General features: G+C 49.2%; 1 protein-coding gene across 1 annotated transcript; it reads left to right on the plus strand.

Annotated features, from left to right (window-relative positions):
- Window positions 1-5245: 5245 nt before the first annotated feature.
- On the plus strand, window positions 5246-16548 carry C19H1orf115 (chromosome 19 C1orf115 homolog). Its single transcript, XM_007521328.3, has 2 exons — window positions 5246-5605; window positions 14346-16548. The coding sequence occupies exons 1-2, from the start codon at window positions 5330-5332 to the stop codon at window positions 14463-14465; spliced, it is 396 nt and encodes a 131-aa protein (XP_007521390.2). The 5' UTR covers window positions 5246-5329; the 3' UTR covers window positions 14466-16548.
- Window positions 16549-17372: the final 824 nt, after the last annotated feature.

Genomic DNA, 17372 nt, shown 5'->3' on the forward strand with positions numbered 1-17372 from the left:
GGGGGAGGAGTAACCAGAGCACTCCAGATATCGAGGGGATATAGACAATGTCCTGAGGGCACAACATGGCTGAACAGGCACTCAGAGAATGTCCCAACTCTCCAGGGAGCTAGCAGTAGCCTGAGGGGACAACATGGCAGATGTGACTGCATTGGCACAGTTTCCCAGCACAGACATATGTGCCCAGTCATTTTCATCTAGCCCTAATATCTCTTCACATTTTTAATGTCCAATTAATAATCCTCTAACTAAGCCATTGTTATAGCTCCTACATATCGGAAACGACTCATCTTGGATTATGATACTAAGATGCAATTTCTTATTTTTCATGCCAGTAAAGGAAAAATGAATAACAGTATCGATGATATTGATTCTAATTATAAAAATGCTCCATGAAATTCACATTGCAATTTGCACTGCTGTTAGCCCCCTCCTCCTCAAACACAGAGTAGCTGAGCTGTGGCCCACGTTTCTCAGCAATCAGTCCCCCAAGCTCTGGGCAGGGAGGAGCTGTGGAGATGTTTGAATTCAGTTCTGGTTCAAAGGAGGTCTCAAAACTTTACATCAGGCTCAACCTGATGCTGTTGACTGGCTACGGAAGAAGGGCAAATGCTAGAAGAAGAAGAAGTTCTGGTTTGAAGGGGACAGCTCTGCATCCTCAGCATTTCACTTCCGCTTCCTACTTTGTAACTTCAGCCACAAGCAAAAGATTAAGTCTATCCTCTTGATTTACATAATGAAGAGGAGTATAATGACTTCAACTGTTTTGGCCCTCCATTGCCTAGTGGCCCTCAGACAGGTGCAGGGAGCAACACAGAGGACTTTCTGGAACATTCCAGAGTGGTTGAAGCCAGGGTCCTGCTGGAGTTGAAGTGGAGCAAAATGCCGATGCTCTGCTTGTATGCACGTTGTTCCTTTGGTAGCGATGGCCCAGAGGGTGGCTTGGGCCAACCAGAGGGGACTCTGAACGTTAGGGCCACAGCCCTGTCCCTGCCCTCCAAGCCTGGTGCACTGCAAATAGTCAGGCCCGAGCAGATGCCAGGAGGTAGGGAGAAGCTTGCTCTCTTTGGGAAGCAGAAAAATTTCAAACTAGCCCTTGAGATTTCAGGAGAAACCATTTACGGAGACTTCTGCTAAATAAGACAACTGTAGCCTGGCTTGGGAGTCACCCCCTGCTCATGTTATATCTGAGGACGCTGTGTCTGAAATCTCCCTTGAGTATAAAATTACCAAGTGCATGTTTAATACTTAGGTGCCATATTTGATATACATTTTAATAGTTAAATGGTAAATGTCTGTTACTCCATCTTATCATCCTTTGAATTAAAAGATACCTAAATCCTCCCATTAAAAAATAATATTCTGGGGGCCTGGCGACAGCTCACCTGGAAGACTGCACACTTGGCCACATGCAAGGGTGCAGGTCTGAGACCCCACCGTCACAGGGGAACACTGTGCACAGAGAAAGCTTCCCGAGTGGTGGGACAGACAGTATTATGGTGTCTCTCTTCTCTCTGTGTCTCTATTTTTATTTCTGAAAGGGAAAAGTAGTTGACTGGGAGTGTTGGGACAGTCAAGTGGGGCTCTCCAGAGAAGCCTTAGTGGCAAATAAAAAAATAAATAAAACCACCTTTTCTGATAGTTTAGAATTTGAAACTAAATCATTTTAACTATTAAAGAACTTTTAAGATGAATTCATGGTTGACTTTTTTTCCTTTACTGAGAGGATCCAAAACCTTCTTTCTCTTACCATACGTTGAAGTTCAGGGAAAATTAAACTTGTTAGCTGTTTTCTGGTTTCCAGCCAGCTTTTAACAGCTCCAAAGTTTTATTTCTTTTCTTTCTTTTTTTTTTTAATTTTTTTAAATTTTATTTTATATTTATTTATTCCCTTTTGTTGCCCTTGTTGTTTTATTGTTGTAGTTATTGATGTCGTCGTTGTTGGATAGGACAGAGAGAAATGGAGAGAGGAGGGGCAGACAGAGAGGGGGAGAGAAAGATAGACACCTGCAGACCTGCTTCACCGCCTGTGAAGCGACTCCCCTGCAGGTGGGGAGCCAGGGCTCGAACCGGGATCCTTATGCCAGTCCTTGTGCTTTGTGCCACCTGCACTTAACCCGCTGAGCTACAGCCTGACTCCCATTTCTTTTCTTTTTTTTTAATTTTCATTTATAAAAAGGAAACAGTGACGAAAACCATAGGATAAGAGGGGTACAACTCCACACAATTCTTTACTTCTTCTTGACTCTATCCTGCAAAGTTCAACTACCAGTTTAAAATGAGTTTAATTCATAAAACTTTAGATCTATACAGAATCCCCCCACCCCAGTTCACTTATTTATTACAAAACAAAATATAACACACTCTATAGGTCTCTGGAACTTTGTCTTCAATGAAATGTCTGTAATTACTTCTATGAAAGATATTCCAAGTAAGTTATTAGTTTTAAGACTCCGAGGTCTTGGAGTGTTGTTTGAACTCATCAACAGATACTGTATTTCTGACTCTTAGCTCTGCAATGTCCTTGTCCTCTGGAGGACAGGTGAGAAAAACATCTGACCAGACTGAAACTTCTCTTCCCCCCCTCCTTCAGTATCCAGTCATCTTTGGATACTGGGAGGGGCAGGAATGTTCCAGAGTCCCTTGGGTGCTACAGGGAATTCCCAGGTTCATGGACTCAGGTGCTTAAGGAAGCACTGGGAGGCAGAGTGCAGTGAAAACCAGGTTTCGGCTCCTCCTCAGAGCTTCTAAGAGGAGCCACAGCCCTGTGGGTGTTAGCTTTTGAGTATCAGAGACCAGCTCTGTCCCTGGGTTCGCATGTGTCAAGACGCAGGGCAGGAGGTGCCAGATGTTGGTGGTGTAGACCAAGCAGATGTGGCTGACTCTCACTGTGAAGATGGGGAGGACTCCAGAGCGCAGTTATGATAGAGTGTCTCTGCAGCCAGCTGCTGGGTGCCTCAGCTTCCTGATGGCAGCACAAGTGACAGCTCTGTAGTTCTAGAAGTTTCCCTGAGGATGGCCCAGCATTGAGTCTGCTCCTCCAGTTCTTCCGGTCATCTGAAGGCAAGGAATTCTCTGCTCTATGGCCAGTGCCATGAGGCCACCAGACAGGTTACACGTGCAGGCTAAGGAAGCCAGAGCTCTAGCCCAGGATTCCTGGGACTGGGTATGAGAGGACTTCTCTAGGTGGTGTCATATCCCTCCATTGTCATAAGAGGACATTGTTCATTCAGAGCAGATTTGCAGGGACAGCAGGAACTGAGAACAGACACAGAGAGGCACCAACAGCATGTCGAGGCAAAGCTTTATTCTGATGGAGAGCTCAGCTTAGCTGCCTTGTGCTCTGTCTCTGTTCAGCAGCAGCTCTGCAACTTGGCAGCTGCTCAGTGGGTCAGCAGCCTGGTCAGCTCCCAGGGCAGCAGCAGCAACAGCTTCCTGGGTCAGGAGACAGATGCTGCCCCAGGGGTCAAGAAGTGGGAAGGCAGATGCTACCCCTCTGGCTGAAAGTGAAATTTACTTACACCAGATCACACAAAAGGGCACATTGCCAACCCAGACGTCCAGGTGGTCAGGCTGTCGCCACACAGAGATCATGTGCAGCTGCGGTGAAAAACACGTTTACATCATGTGCTGCAGCAGAAATGAGAAACCTGTTTACATGGCTATATGGTTTCTGCTTGGCCATCTTCCGGCTGAAGGCCCAAAGCACCCATATTAGCTTGACGTAACTACATTCTCTCAGGCTCCCTTACAGGTGGTGGGCAGGAGACTGAGCTGTTCGCAGTGAGTGCTGTAAGGGCAAATCCAGGAACGTGCCAGCTTCAAATGCTTGCCAGGTCCCCAGAGAGACAGAACCTTGAAGAAAGTTAGTTTCAGAAGGGTCAGAAAGCAGTCTGCAAGCTGGGACTCCTGAGACACAGCAAGTGGTAGGGTATGGAAAAGAAACAGTTGCAACTGCTTCTCCACCAGCCAGGTGAGCAAGTAGAGTGGATGGACAAGTTTGAGGCTTTCAGAATTATCTCAAGGAGGGCTGGGGAGATAGCAAAATGGTTATGCAAAAAAGTCTTTCATGTTTGAGGCTCTAAAGTCCCAAATTCAATCCCCAGCACCACCATAAGCCAGAGCTGTGCAGTGCTCTGGTAACATAAATAAATAAGTAAATATGTAAATATTTGGGGCCAGGTGGTGGCGCACCTGGTTGAACGCACATGTTACAATGCGAAAGGACCCCCTTGATGATGACTTTCTCAAAGTTAGTCCAATGGATTGGTACCCGTGAAGAGTATGTCAGCACCGCCATCCTAGGATACTTTCTCCGGCACGGAATACAATCTTTGTAATTCGAGTTTCTTTTTCTTTTTTTATATATTAAAAACTTTACTAAATTCCATGCCCCACCCCCTCCCTGCGACCTCCCGCCCTTTGTCAATCGAGTTTCTTAACTTTTTAAAAAAAAAATTATATATATATTTTTCTTTTTTATTTAAGAAAGGATTAATTAACAAAACCATAGGGTAGGAGGGATACAATTCCACACAATTCCCACCACCCAATCTCCATATCCCACCCCCTCCTCTGATAGCTTTCCCATTCTCTAGCCCTCTGGGAGCATGGACCCAGGGTCTTTGTGGGTTGCAGAAGGTAGAAGGTCTGGCTTCTGTCATTGCTTCCCCGCTGAACATGGGTGTTGACTGGTCGGTCCATACTCCCAGTCTGCCTCTCTCTTTCCCTAGCAGGGTGGGTCTCTGGGGAAGCTGAGCTCCAGGACACATTGGTGGGGTAAAAAATTATATTTATTTATTTATTTTCCCTTTTGTTGCCCTTGTTGTTTTTCATTGTTGTAGTTATTGATGTCGTCGTTGTTGGATAGAACAGAGAGAAATGGAGAGAGGAGGGGAAGACAGAGAGGGGGAGAGAAAGACAGACACCTGCAGACCTGCTTCACCACTTGTAAAGCGACTCCCCTGCAGGTGGGGAGCCGGGGGCTCGAACCGGGATCCTTAGACCGGTCCTTGAGCTTTTACAGTGAATTCAGTGTGCATCATTTTAGAGCCCTCGTCGACCCCAGGACCAGCTTGCCAAGGGCGGACCGAGTCCCATCACTCGGGAATCACTGGGCGGAGGCTCCGTCCATACCTCGCTTCCCGCGGCCACAGGTGGGCTCTGGTTTGGGGGCCCGATGTGCTTCCGGACCCCGCCGCCAGGGGGCGCACGCGGGTGCCCCGCCCCGAGGCCGTGGGCTTGGTGGGGGCGGGCTGCGGGCGGCCGGCTGCGGGCACCGGGAGGGCGCCGCCTGCCCGCGCACTCGGCCCGAGCCCTGCGCGGCAGCATGACGGTGGGAGCCCGGCTCCGCAGCAGGGCGGCCCGCAGCCTGGCGCGGCGCGGGCCCCGGGGGCGGGCGGAGCGCGACGAGGAGGCGACCGCCATCCTGGAGCAGCTGGAGGGCGCGGACGAGGCGGCGGACGCGGAGGGCGCGGGGTGCGGGGCGTCCCGCAGGGTGCACCTGGCCGCGCTGCCCGAGCGCTACGAGCCGCTGGAGGAGGCGGCTCCGGGGGCCGACAAGCCCAAGAAGAAGTACCGGCAGAAGCTGAAGAAGTACGGCAAGGTAGGCGCCCCCGTGGGGTCGGGGACGTCCCGGGGATCCGGAGTGCTGGAGGTGGGGGGCACCCGGGGCAGGGCTGGGGGGGTCTTGGCGCGCCTTGGGGGCGGGGGAGAGTTGGGGTGCCCTGAGGAAAGGAGGTGTTGGTGAAATCGAGGATCAGAGAGCGAGGAATTTGGAGCGTCCAGGGGAGGAGGAAGCCGGGGCTCCCCGTTGGTTTGGGGGCGCCCCCGGGACCGCGGTTGGGGGCGTCTGCGCTCTTGGGGACTCGTGGGAAATGGGGCTCCCCGGGAATCCGGGGGCTTGGAGAGCCTTGGGGACCCCGCTGGTGGGGGGACAGTGGTGTCCCGTAGCTGGGGAGCGTTGGTGTTTTCTGGGCATCGTGAAAACTGCAAAGTACCGACCATCAGATCAGGAGAGCTGGGGCGTCCTGGGGACCAGGAGAGTTGGGGTGTCTCAAGGAGTGGGGTCGTCAAGGAAATTGGAGCTCCCCGGGAAAGGGAGTGGGGGAGTTGGAGAGCCCTGGGGACCGAGAATGTTGGGGCGCCCTGCTGATTAGGGCGACTGAGTCCCGCAGGAGACCGAGAGAGTTGGGGCGTCTTTCTGATGGGAAATGGGGCACCCCGGGGATGGAGGTGTGGGTCTGACTGTGCCCAGTCACTCCAGGTTGCCCCCTGCACCATCCCCCCATCCAAACCCACTCCCACCCCCCCTCTGTGCAGTCTCCCAGAGAGCACCCTAAATTCTTCATTCTTTAAACTGGGAAAAACTCAGGAGTTCCACTAGGCAGCCTCCGGGGCAGCCCCCATAGCTTCACCCCCCAGGCGGTTGGGGTCTGAGGTGACCCTCTACCCCCAGCATCTCTAAAGCAGACAGGATCAGAATCAGTACCCTCATTTACAGGGAAGAGCACTGAGGCTCTGCCAGGGCTGGTGACTTGTAGAAGGTGACCTGTTATCTATGTACCAGCCACATCCTCTCCCGGATAAGCATACTTCCCCCCAATTGTTTGTGCTGGCCCCCCTACCCCCAAATACTCCCAAGGTCAATTTCAGGGTGGGGGAGCTCAGCAAACACACAGGCAGCTGCTTATTGAATCTGCTTTCCTCTCCTCCCTCCAACTGTCTGTGTACTCTGAGACCTGCAAACATGCCTGTGGTCTGGAGGGTGTAGAGACAGACAGACAGACAGACAGACAGACAGCTCCAGAGGGAGGGAATAAGGATCTGAATATGAACAAGCTGATTGCCCCTGCTCCCCAGGAACGGTAGCCCAGGGCAGTTCCCAGGTGCCTCTGCATAGGACCCCTGGTGGCTGCTGCTGTGTCTGTCCTGTCTGTCCATCCACCCCTGCCCCCCCTCCCTCTGGGTCTGGCCAGAGCCACCCAGAGGGCAGTCACAGAGTTCACTGTGCCTTGGTCAAAGGTCACAGACTCTCATGAGTCATTGTCCAGCTAACTGGGTCCTGCAGTGACTTTTTATCATCCCTGAAACCACTTAGTGGCAGGACCATTTGCTGAGCTATGTCACCTTCTATGAGTGGCCTCGGCGGCGGCTCTCTCAGAACATGCAGCAGCAGCAGTTGGAGATAAACAAAGAGACGCAGTGCAGGGACCTAGGGGCTTAGGGTCCTGCGAGGACTGGCCCTCTTTCTTGCCCCTGGGCCTCTCAACTGGTGGTGTAATGTGGACTCTCAGTATGGACACTGGCACGTGAAGATTTGGAGAAGCATTCCCTACGTGCCAAGAACTGTGCCAGGTACTAGAGACGGGGAAGAAACAGACACAAAGAAGTCCATACTTCTCTGGCATCCCTTGGTATCATCTAGCTCAGAACTTAGGCATCATTCCTCAGCAGCAAACCTGTAAAAGTTAGGAAGCTTTCAAACCTACAGGGACATAAAGACAGGGTGCAGAAGGACAAATTTAGGGTCCCAAGAGAACAGTGGAGCACCACTTCACACCCAGGAGGGTGGCTGTTACCCAAAACACACACAAACAAGACAAGCAGGAAGGATGACAGTAAAGGTGTGGAGAAGTAGACCTCAAGTGAATTGTGGGTGAAATAACAGACAGCTCAGCTGCTGTGAGAACCTACTGGGCCATCCAATTTCGTTCCAGGATGTCTACTCCAAATGTTCCAACTGAGAGTCGGTCATGCAAAATGCCACAGTCACAGCAGCATAATTTACAGCAGCCTAAAGGCAGAAGCATACTCAAAGTCCACTAACTGATAGACCATAAAAATAAAATAAAATAAAAAATAAATCAACACCATGCTATAGCCCATGACAAGGAATTCCTTCTCATTCATGGATGAACCTCTAAGACCTTGTGCTGAGTGAAAGAAGCAGATGCACAAGGTCACAGCTTGTGTGTCGGATTCCATTCACGGAACACACCCGGACCAGGGTAGTCCAGAGAGACAGAGCAGATCACCGGGGTCAGGGACCAGAGGAAAGGGACCGGGCTGTTTTGAGAAGCTGATGGCAGTGTTTGGGGAGCGACATTGGCACAGTACTGTAAGTGTGCTAAGTGCACTTTATTTGATTATGTGAGTGAGAGAGCAAAGCACCCATCCACCATCCATGGTTTGTTTTTGCTGCACTTCTGTGGTGCCAAGGACCAAATGCAGGAGCTCACTCATGCAAGGCATGTGCTCCACTGCTGAGCCACCCTCTGGGCCCCTGAATTGTACACTTTTAAATGGTTGGTTTCTGTGTTGTGTCTGATTCACCCTGAGGAAGAATGAGAGGAGAGGAAGCAGGGCATCAACAGGTTCAAGACTCTTATCTTTCCCTTTCTCTGTCATTCAACCACTATCCAGATATTAAGAATGGTGGAGTCAAGCAGGTGCTGAGCCCCTGAGATAAAACTGGTGACAATAAACGAAAATAAAAATAAGTAACATGTCACATTCTACTGTGACCTGCTAAATGTGCAAGACATCATATCTGAGAAACAAATCAGACAGCTTAGTTCCAAAGGACACATGATTTTAGAAAAGCCACAGTGACTTGCTTAGGGAAGGGTTGTTCTAAATCTCCAGTTAGCAAGAAAAGTAATGTCCAAGGAAGGGAACTCAGGCAGAGAACAATAAAAATGGTGTGCCTACAAAGAGATGCATCCTTTTATCTTTAACATTTTATTCATTTTTAAATACATTTAAAGAATGTTTAACTGTTTCTTTTATAGGACAGAAAAATTGAGATGAAAAGGGGTTGGAGAAGGAGAGATACTTGCAGTACCGCTTCACCATTCATGAAGCTTTCCCCCTGCAGGTGGGGACCAGAGGGTTGAACCCAGGTCCTTGTGCATGGTAACACATACACTTAACCAGGTGTGCCACAACCTCCTGGGTTCCAAAGATTTTATTTATTAGTTAAGAAAGAGAGAGAGAGAGAGAAGGGAAGAGGAGTAGGAATAGGAACCAGAGCATCACTCTGGTACATGCAATGCTGGGGACTGAACTCAAGGCCTCATGCTTGTAAGTCCAGTACTTTATCCATTGTGGCACCTCCTAGCTGCAGGTGTGTGTCCTTATGATGGCTGGTGGGGGCCCACCCAGATAAGGCAGGACAAGCCCCAGCTCAAGAATCTTACTTATATACACCTGCATGTAAGGCAGCATGCTCACAGGTTGTGAGGCTCAGGACTTGCGTGTCTTGGGACAGCATTATTCTACCTAACACACTCACCCTCTGCTCCCTGAGGCATGTTTTGGGTGAAAAGTACTCAGGTCAAAGACTCCATAAACTGTTGTCCCCTGCACTGCTCCAAATGACACCAAAATCGCCGATAGTAGATGTTTCACAGTTCTTGACACCACTTTTCTCCAGTCTGTGTTTTGACAGGGTTTTAGCTAGTGTGCTATTTTAGTAAGCTTTTTTAAAAAAAAAAAAAAAACTTAAATGCAAAAGCAAAGTGACAGTCTTTTAAAATAACAGACTGAGGGAAATGACTGCAACCCCCCCCACTACCACCCACACACATACCAAGAAAAATGGTTTAGTGCAGACCCTCGGGGTGTCTCTCTGATAGCCTTGCATAAGGAAAGCTGCTCTTAGGGCTGGAGACATAGCTTACTGGGTAGGGCTCCTGCCTTGCCAGGTGCAAAGCCCAGGTTCAAGCCCCAGGACCATGTGGAAAGTACTAAGGTATTCGAGGAAGTCCTGATGCTGTGCAGTGTCTCTCTCTCCCTCCTTCCCTCTCCCTCTCTCTCTCTCTCTCTCTCTCTCTCTCTCTCTCTCTCTCTCCATCTGAATGAGCTGATGGTGGAATTGCAAATGATTGACAAACAAATAAATTGGAGCTGCTCCTTCCTCTCTTGTGCTTGCTCCAGAATTTAACAGGGAAGTGTGATTCTGACAGTGGGTCTCAGCATACATTTCTAGTGCTGTGTCTCTTAGCAACACCCCTGCCCACACAGCACACACACAGACAAGCTCCGACACCCTGAGAAGCCAGGGATGTTACGCTTCTCCCCAGCTCCTCAGTTCACCTGCGGGGACCAGAAGAAACAGTCCAGCTTCTCTGATACTGGGAGTACTGGGGGAGCCTAGCATGGTCCTCCTCCTTCCTCACCTGATGATTTGGGAAAGCTGGGGGAAGCCAGCAACCACAGGGAGTCCATGCTTAATTCCTGGGCAGTTAGCAACACAGCTTAGTGTTATAAAATGCCACCACAGACCTGCAGCACTGTGGACAGACAGAGGAACAGCTGGGGGCCAGGGAGGGAGTGCTCATGCCTTACATACTTGAGACCTTGGATTCAGACTGCATAAAATAACAATAGTGTTTTAATCTCCCCCTTCCTTCCTCCCTCCCTCTCCTTTATCTCTCTCTCTCTCTCTCTCTCTCTCACGCGCGCGTGTGCACACACACACACACACACACACACCTACCTTACAGTCAAATAAAAAGACTGACCTTCCAGGGGCACTTATGCTGCCTCTACCTGATCCCAGGTGTTCTCTTAAACACTTTACTTGAGCCAGAGATAGTTCACTAGGTAAGGCACCTGCATTGTCCTACATATGGCCCAGATGCTAAACCTGGTACCACCACCACAGGAAAAAGCCTCAGTGCTGTGGTTTCAGTCTATATGAATAAAAAAGTGACCCAGAATTCAGGCCTGGTTCCAGTTAAATAAATAAAATATTTTTCTTTCCTACTTCTGCTGCTCCCCCCCCCCCAAACATTATTCTGCTCTTGTTTATGTGGTGCTAGGGAATTGAACCTGAGACTTTTGGGACCTCAGGCATGAAAATCTTTCTGCATAACTGCTATGCTATCTTCCAAGCCCCTGATAACATGCGTAAACTCATTTCTTTCTCTTAATCGGCATAGAGGTTTTTACTGAACATCACAATTTTCTAAGTGAGGAAACAGGTCAAGGGAAGGGATGAAGTCAGAACTGGAATGTTGGCCAGAGCATTCAGGCAGTTACTCACCCCTCCCTAAAGAAGTGAAGCAGCAAGGCCAAGCTGGTGGCACAGTGGTGAGAGCACCGCAGTTCAGTGCCCAGCATTGCCTGTGCCAGAGTGCTGCCCTGGCTTCCTTTCCTCTCCCTCTTGTTAATAAATCTTTAAAAATAGTAAGAAGAAGGAAAGCAGGATGCAGGGGCTAAGGTCCTGAAGTAAGAATCTTTTAGGACTGAGCTTAAGTGCTTCCTTTTCTAGCTGTGTGATCTTGCTCCTTCTGGCTGATGCTCGCAGCCCAAGGCCCCAGGAGCACGCTGCAGCCATACAAGGTCACTTCCCCAGCCTGACATAGCCAAGAAGAGTGTGATTCCCAGGATTCTCAAGAGCCCAGAAAGTGGAGAGAGCCGTGTATTTGATCAAGGTGTAGGAGTTGCTGATAGACAGGGAATAGTCAGACGTCGCTTATGACTGGGATGCCTTCTGAGAAATTGCTGTCAGGCCGTTTTGTTGCTGTGCAAATCTTGTAGAGTGTGGTTACACACCTGGGTGGGCCAGCTGGCTACACACCTGGCTATATAACGGAGCCATGGGCATGTCCTGTTGCTGACCGAAACGTGCATATGTGTTGCCTTGACTGTACTTGAAGTGGCTGGGAGTGGAGTAGACCACTGAGGGAGAGAAAAGAAGACAAAGAGATGAGGAGGATGGAAGACAGGAAGGTAGAGAAAACGGGAAAGATAACTCAGAACTGAGTGCTGAGCACTTTTCTATTTTGCTGCTGGGTAGAGAGGCTAACACAAGAAAGGAAGCTCAGGAGGGGGCTGGGGAGGCAGTCTGGAAGTCCTGCAAAAGACTCTCATACCTGAGGCTCCCAGCTCCCAGGTTCAGTCCCTAGTACCACCATAAGCTAGAGCTGAGCAGTGCTCTGGTCTCTCTTTGCTTGTATCAGTCTCTCTGTACGACTCTCTCTCTTTCTCATTTAAATAAAATATCTTTTAACAGGTATCTTTTTATTTATTATTATTATTATTATTATTATTATTATTATTATTTTACCAGAGCACTGTTCAGCTCTGGCTTATGGTGGTGTGGGGGATTGAACCTGGGACTTTGGAACCTCAGGCATGAGAGTCTCTTTGCATAACCATTATGCTATCAACTCTCCGCCCTTAAATAAAATATTTTGTAAAAGAAAGAAAGAAAGAAAGAGCTTGGGCAGGTGACTCAGGGGTAGAACTTAGGACTTGTGGGAGTCGGGCAGTAGTGCAGTGGGTTAAGCGCACGTGGCACAAAACGCAAGGACTGGCATAAGGATCCTGGTTCGAGCCCCCGGCTCCCCACCTGCAGTGGAGTCGCTTCACAGGTGGTGAAGCAGGTCTGCAGGTATCTCTCTTTCTCTTCCCCCTCTCTGTCTTCCTCTCTCTCTCCATTTCTCTCTGTCCTATCTAACAATGACGACATCAATAACAACAATAATAACTACAACAACAATAAAAATACAACAAGGGCAACAAAAGGGAAAAAAATTAAAAAAAAAAAAAAGAACTTAGGACTTGCACGTGTGAGACTCTGACTTCAATTCCTGGCATCCCATATGCTGGAACTCTTACTCTGGTCTCAGTGTCTCTCTCTCTCTCTCTCTGTCTCACTAAATGAACATTTAGGAAAAAAGGAAGCTGTGGAAGGGCTGCCTGTGCAGTAGAAGACCCAGAGAATGTGACATCACAGAGGCTAACTGATTGTCAAGGGTGAAGGCTTCTGTCTCTGGCACAGGACAGATTACCCAGGAGATAGCTCACCTGGTAGAGCGCGTGCCTGGCTGTGAGAGAGCACGGGCTCAGCCACCAGCGCTGCAAGCTCCATGGACAGACAGTAGAGCTGTGCAGTGGTGTCTCCTTTCTGTGGCACTAAGAGGTCAGGAATGAGAAAGCAAGGACTCCACCTCACTTTCCTGTCCCATTCCTTCCTTCCCCAGAATCCTTTGCTTTTTTTTACGCCACACCCAGACCAAGTCTCACTTTGTGTCCCCCTTCCCTCACTGCCCTTGCTTTTAAAGTTCCACCTGTGAGTGAGATCACCCAGTACTGGTCTTTCTCTCTCTGGTTTATCTCACTCAACGTGGTCCCTTTAAGTTCTGTCCAAGAGAAGGCAAAGGAGATGACACCATCATTTTTTTTATAGTCTTGAAATAATTTTTATGATACAAATTTAGAAACTGATCTTTGTAAAGGAGTAGGTCTTAAATGTATTTACCTTGATATATTTTTCTCCCAACACAGATAATAATTGATTAATAGCCATCAAAAACAGTTGCCAGCGATAATCTGCATGAAGGAAAAAGACCTGGCAAATGTCTTTCATGCTGAAGTGTTTTTTTTTTAATTTATTTATAAAATAAAAAAACAGAAAATATTGATAAAACCATAGGATAAAAGGGGTAAAATTCCACACATTTCCCACCAGCAGAATTTCATATCCCCTCCCCTCTGTTGGAAACTTTCCTATTCTTTATCCCTCTGGGAGTGTGGACCCAGGATCATTATGGGATTCTGGAGGTGGGAGGTCTGGCTTCTGTAATAGCTTCTCCACTGAACAAGGTCAATCCATACTCTCTGCCTGTTTCTGTCTTTCCCTGAGGGCTCTGGAGAGACGGGGTTTCAAGGTACACTGGTGAAGTCGTCTGCCTAGGGGGAGTCAGGTTGATATCATGGTAGCATCTTTGACTTGGTGTCTGAAAAAGCACTATGATATATTGAAGAACAAATTGTTTAATAATCTTCAACCTAAAAGCAAGAATATAGCAGATGAGATTTGGAGTTCCCATTTTGGAAAAAGTTAGTAGGTCTATTTTAAGGATATTCCAAGGGACCCATGGCTTTACTAATTTTTGCCTGAACCTGACAGCTAACATGCAAATGAGCCAATGGTATTATCTGGGGAGATGACATCATCATTTTTCTTTATAACTGCAGAGTATTCTGGGGTGTGTGTGTGTGTGTGTGTGTGTGTGTGTGTGTATGTGTGTGTGTGTGTGTTACAACTTTCTCCATCAACTGTTGTTGGGCAACTTGGTTGCTTCCAAGTTTGGACTATTACAGTTGTGCGTCGGTGAACATAGATATGCATAGGTCTCTTCAGACAGATGTAGGGTGGAGGGAAAGGACCTAGGTTTAGGGAGCGACCACTGTGGGGAGATAAGAGGTTGTACCTATGTGACAACAACTGTACTGAAGACCATTCACCACCCACTCAATGAAGTATGACAAAGTCCTAGGGACACATTGCCTGTGCTAAGCCTTTGCCTCCTCTCTCTCCCCACAAACAGAATGTTGGGAAGGTCCTGAGCAAAGGCTGCCGCTACGTGGTCATCGGCCTGCAGGGCTTCGCCGCTGCCTACTCCTCCCCGTTCGGTGTGGCCACCAGTGTGGTGTCCTTCGTCCACTAGCCAAGCTGCCATCTGCTGGACAGAGGCTGTCACCCTTCGAGGTGCAAATCCACGAGCATTTTGAACTTGAACCCTTGGAAGTCTTGGAAGAAAAATAAAGAAATGATTTTGTTGAATTAGACACGTATTAGGAAGGAGCCCTCCCTGCCCAGCTCCTGTGGACTTTCAGCCCCAAACATTCCCTCAGGAGACCGGGATGCTCAGGATGTTGAGGGTGTCATGACTGTTTGAAGCCACCACATGCTTCCCCTTCAGAGTCTTCTCAGCCATGAGTGGCAGCTGGAGATGAGGGAGGAGGAGGGCCCCAAGGTGGACATCAGGCTGTCAGATGGGGGCCGCTGGGGCTGTGGGCCCCATCATGTCTGGTTCCAGCCCTGGACTTCCTCCTGCCCCAGCTCCTTCACCTCCTCTCCTGGTGAGGCTGAGGAAGGATGAGAGTGTTGTCCAGAGAGAGGGAGACGCCATACCTTCTAACACAGGTGTCTGCTTTCCAAAAGGATCCAGTATAGAGGAGACAGGTATAAGGGAAATCGTGACAGGAAGGAACGTGAAGGAGAGAGAGGGAAGTAGGAAAGCCAGGTCTATTGCCTACATTGTTGGAAAGTTCTAGGTGGACTGGGCTTTTGGCTCCAGGAAGGATGAAGGGGCCACAGCCAGTGTTCAAACCCTTGACTCCCATGAACTCACGTGGGCTTCCCGAGTCTGGCTTGGTTTCTCTTGGACTCAAAGGTGTAGTGGGATTGGCGTCTGGTCCTCCCTGATAATGACCATGGGTAGCCATTGAATCATCAGATGAGAGTGGGAGAATGCATCCTGCCTGCCCCCACAGTATGCCACCGTTTGGTTTCTAGAATGCCCAGAAGTTCAAATAGTTGCTGCCAGCCAGACTGGAGGAGCATGGTATCACCTACCTGTGGCCCAAATAGTTTACAAAGGAGGCCTCCACATCTGGGCTTCCCTCATCCATCCCCACCAAGAGGGCTGGGAAATAAGAAGATGGGACGACAGCCAGCCAGATGGATAAATGGAAAGGAATGGGTAGAGGAGGTGTTTGTGGCTGGGGGTCTAGAGTCAGTACATTCTGGAGATGAACTAGAACCTAGTTTTTGCCTGGAGTGTTTGTGAGGAAGAAAGCAAGAGGAGGAGGAATGAGTTTTTTTGGAGCTTGAGTGAGGAAGTTGACAAAGGTATGATTTTTGTGCCTGGGAGATAATTAGAGGCTGCCCAGGGCACGCCAGAAACCCTAAAAAGTAGAGATGGAAGTGGAAGAAGTACTGTTAGAGGGAAGGAGATGAGGCTGGAAGACCTGCTGGTCCCAGGAAAGGAACATGGGAGGCTAGAGCCCATGGCAGGTTTGGGGGACACCGACCAGCCTAGAAAGGCCCACCTAGTGTCCTTGGAAAATGGCAGTGTGATCTGGGGAGGGATGAGAGCTGGCGGCCTGGCTGAGGGACAGCTGCCCTACCCATCCCCAATTGTAATGTACTTGGCCCCAAAATTCATGGAGCCTAATTAAGAATGAACCCAGAGGGAGTCGGGCGGTAGCGCAGCGGGTTAAGCGCAGGTGGCGCAAAGCACAAGGACCAGAGGAAGGATCCCGGTTCGAGCCCCCGGCTCCCCACCTGCAGGGGAGTCGCTTCACAGGTGGTGAAGCAGGTCTGCAGGTGTCTGTCTTTCTCTCCCCCTCTCTGTCTTCCCCTCCTCTCTCCATTTCTCTCTGTCCTATCCAACAACAATGACATCAATAATAACTACAACAATAAAACAACAAGGGCAACAAAAAGAATAAATAAATAAATAAATAAATAAATAAATAATTAAAAAAAAAAAGAGTGAACCCAGAAATTTCCAATCAAGATCCTGGGGGGGAGCCCGAGTCGTGGACAGAATCTGAACTTCTCCAGAGGCCCCACCCAAGACCTCATTCCTTAGAGACTGACCCTTACATTTCACTTTGATATATTTTTTATAAATCAGCATCACGGCCCACTGAGGATTGATCTTGGAGATTTCCCTGGCTGGGGAGGGCCTCCTTTTGTACCCTTCCTTGGTCTCTGTAAATAAAGGGCTCCTTTGTCTAAAACCTGTGTTTTCAGTCTTCTCTTCCCTTCCTGGCCTGGCTGAAGGAGCTTTCAGGATCTACCACTCTTGCTGGCATCTTCATCTTGAAGGTGAAGGGCATGTGGAGAGTGGAGGGACTGAGACCCCAGTATGGGCCCAGTGCTGCTTGAGGCCCAAGGGAAGAATGAGAGCCTGGATCCCCAGGAACTCAGCTGGGGGAGGAGGGAGGTTGAAGGAGGGCCTCTGGGTTCTGACACCAGCATCTGCTAGGTGCCAGTACCAAGCTGGCAAATGAGGTCTTGGTGCTGGGACTGGCAGAAGACAATCTTCAGGCTTTGGATCGCTGTCAGAGTAGCCACTCAGGTTGCTCTTAGGCTTCCAGCGAAAGCTCAAGTCGGGTCCTGGGTGACTTCCGTCCCTGTTGTCCTCTCCCCTCTCCCTCACATGACACCTGTGTTGCTGGGTCAGGGAAGCCATGACTGGCATCTGTGACCAAGAAGTGAATCCAGATGTGAACCTTAATCAGTCCCAGCCCTGACTGGCACCACAGCTTTGGCCTAAATGGAAAAGGTTCAACTTTGTCATGCAAAGGCACAAAGAAGGTTGGAAGGTTGGAAGACTGGAGCAGGACTCCAATACACAAGAGGCTGTAGAGTTGAGCGTGTGTGTGTGTGTGTGTGTGTGTGTGTGTGTGTGTGTGTGTGTGTGTGTGTGTGTGAAGAGACTGAGTGAAGCCCTGGCAATGACCAGACTCAAGAAAGACACACACAGAGACACATGCGCAGGCCCAAGCAGGACTTAATCAGTCAAATCTCTGGCCCTCATCTGTCCCTTGGCTCACAACTT

This window comes from Erinaceus europaeus, chromosome 19 (genome assembly GCF_950295315.1).
Source record: "Erinaceus europaeus chromosome 19, mEriEur2.1, whole genome shotgun sequence".
NCBI classification, from domain to species: domain Eukaryota; kingdom Metazoa; phylum Chordata; class Mammalia; order Eulipotyphla; family Erinaceidae; genus Erinaceus; species Erinaceus europaeus.

Bases quoted from the DNA above. Each gene is read 5' to 3' on its own strand.
- C19H1orf115 (XM_007521328.3), top strand. From the start codon at position 5,330: ATGACGGTGGGAGCCCGGCTCCGCAGCAGGGCGGCCCGCAGCCTGGCG. The intron at 5,606-14,345 runs GTAGGCGCCCCC...CCCCACAAACAG, and splicing joins AGCTGAAGAAGTACGGCAAG to AATGTTGGGAAGGTCCTGAG.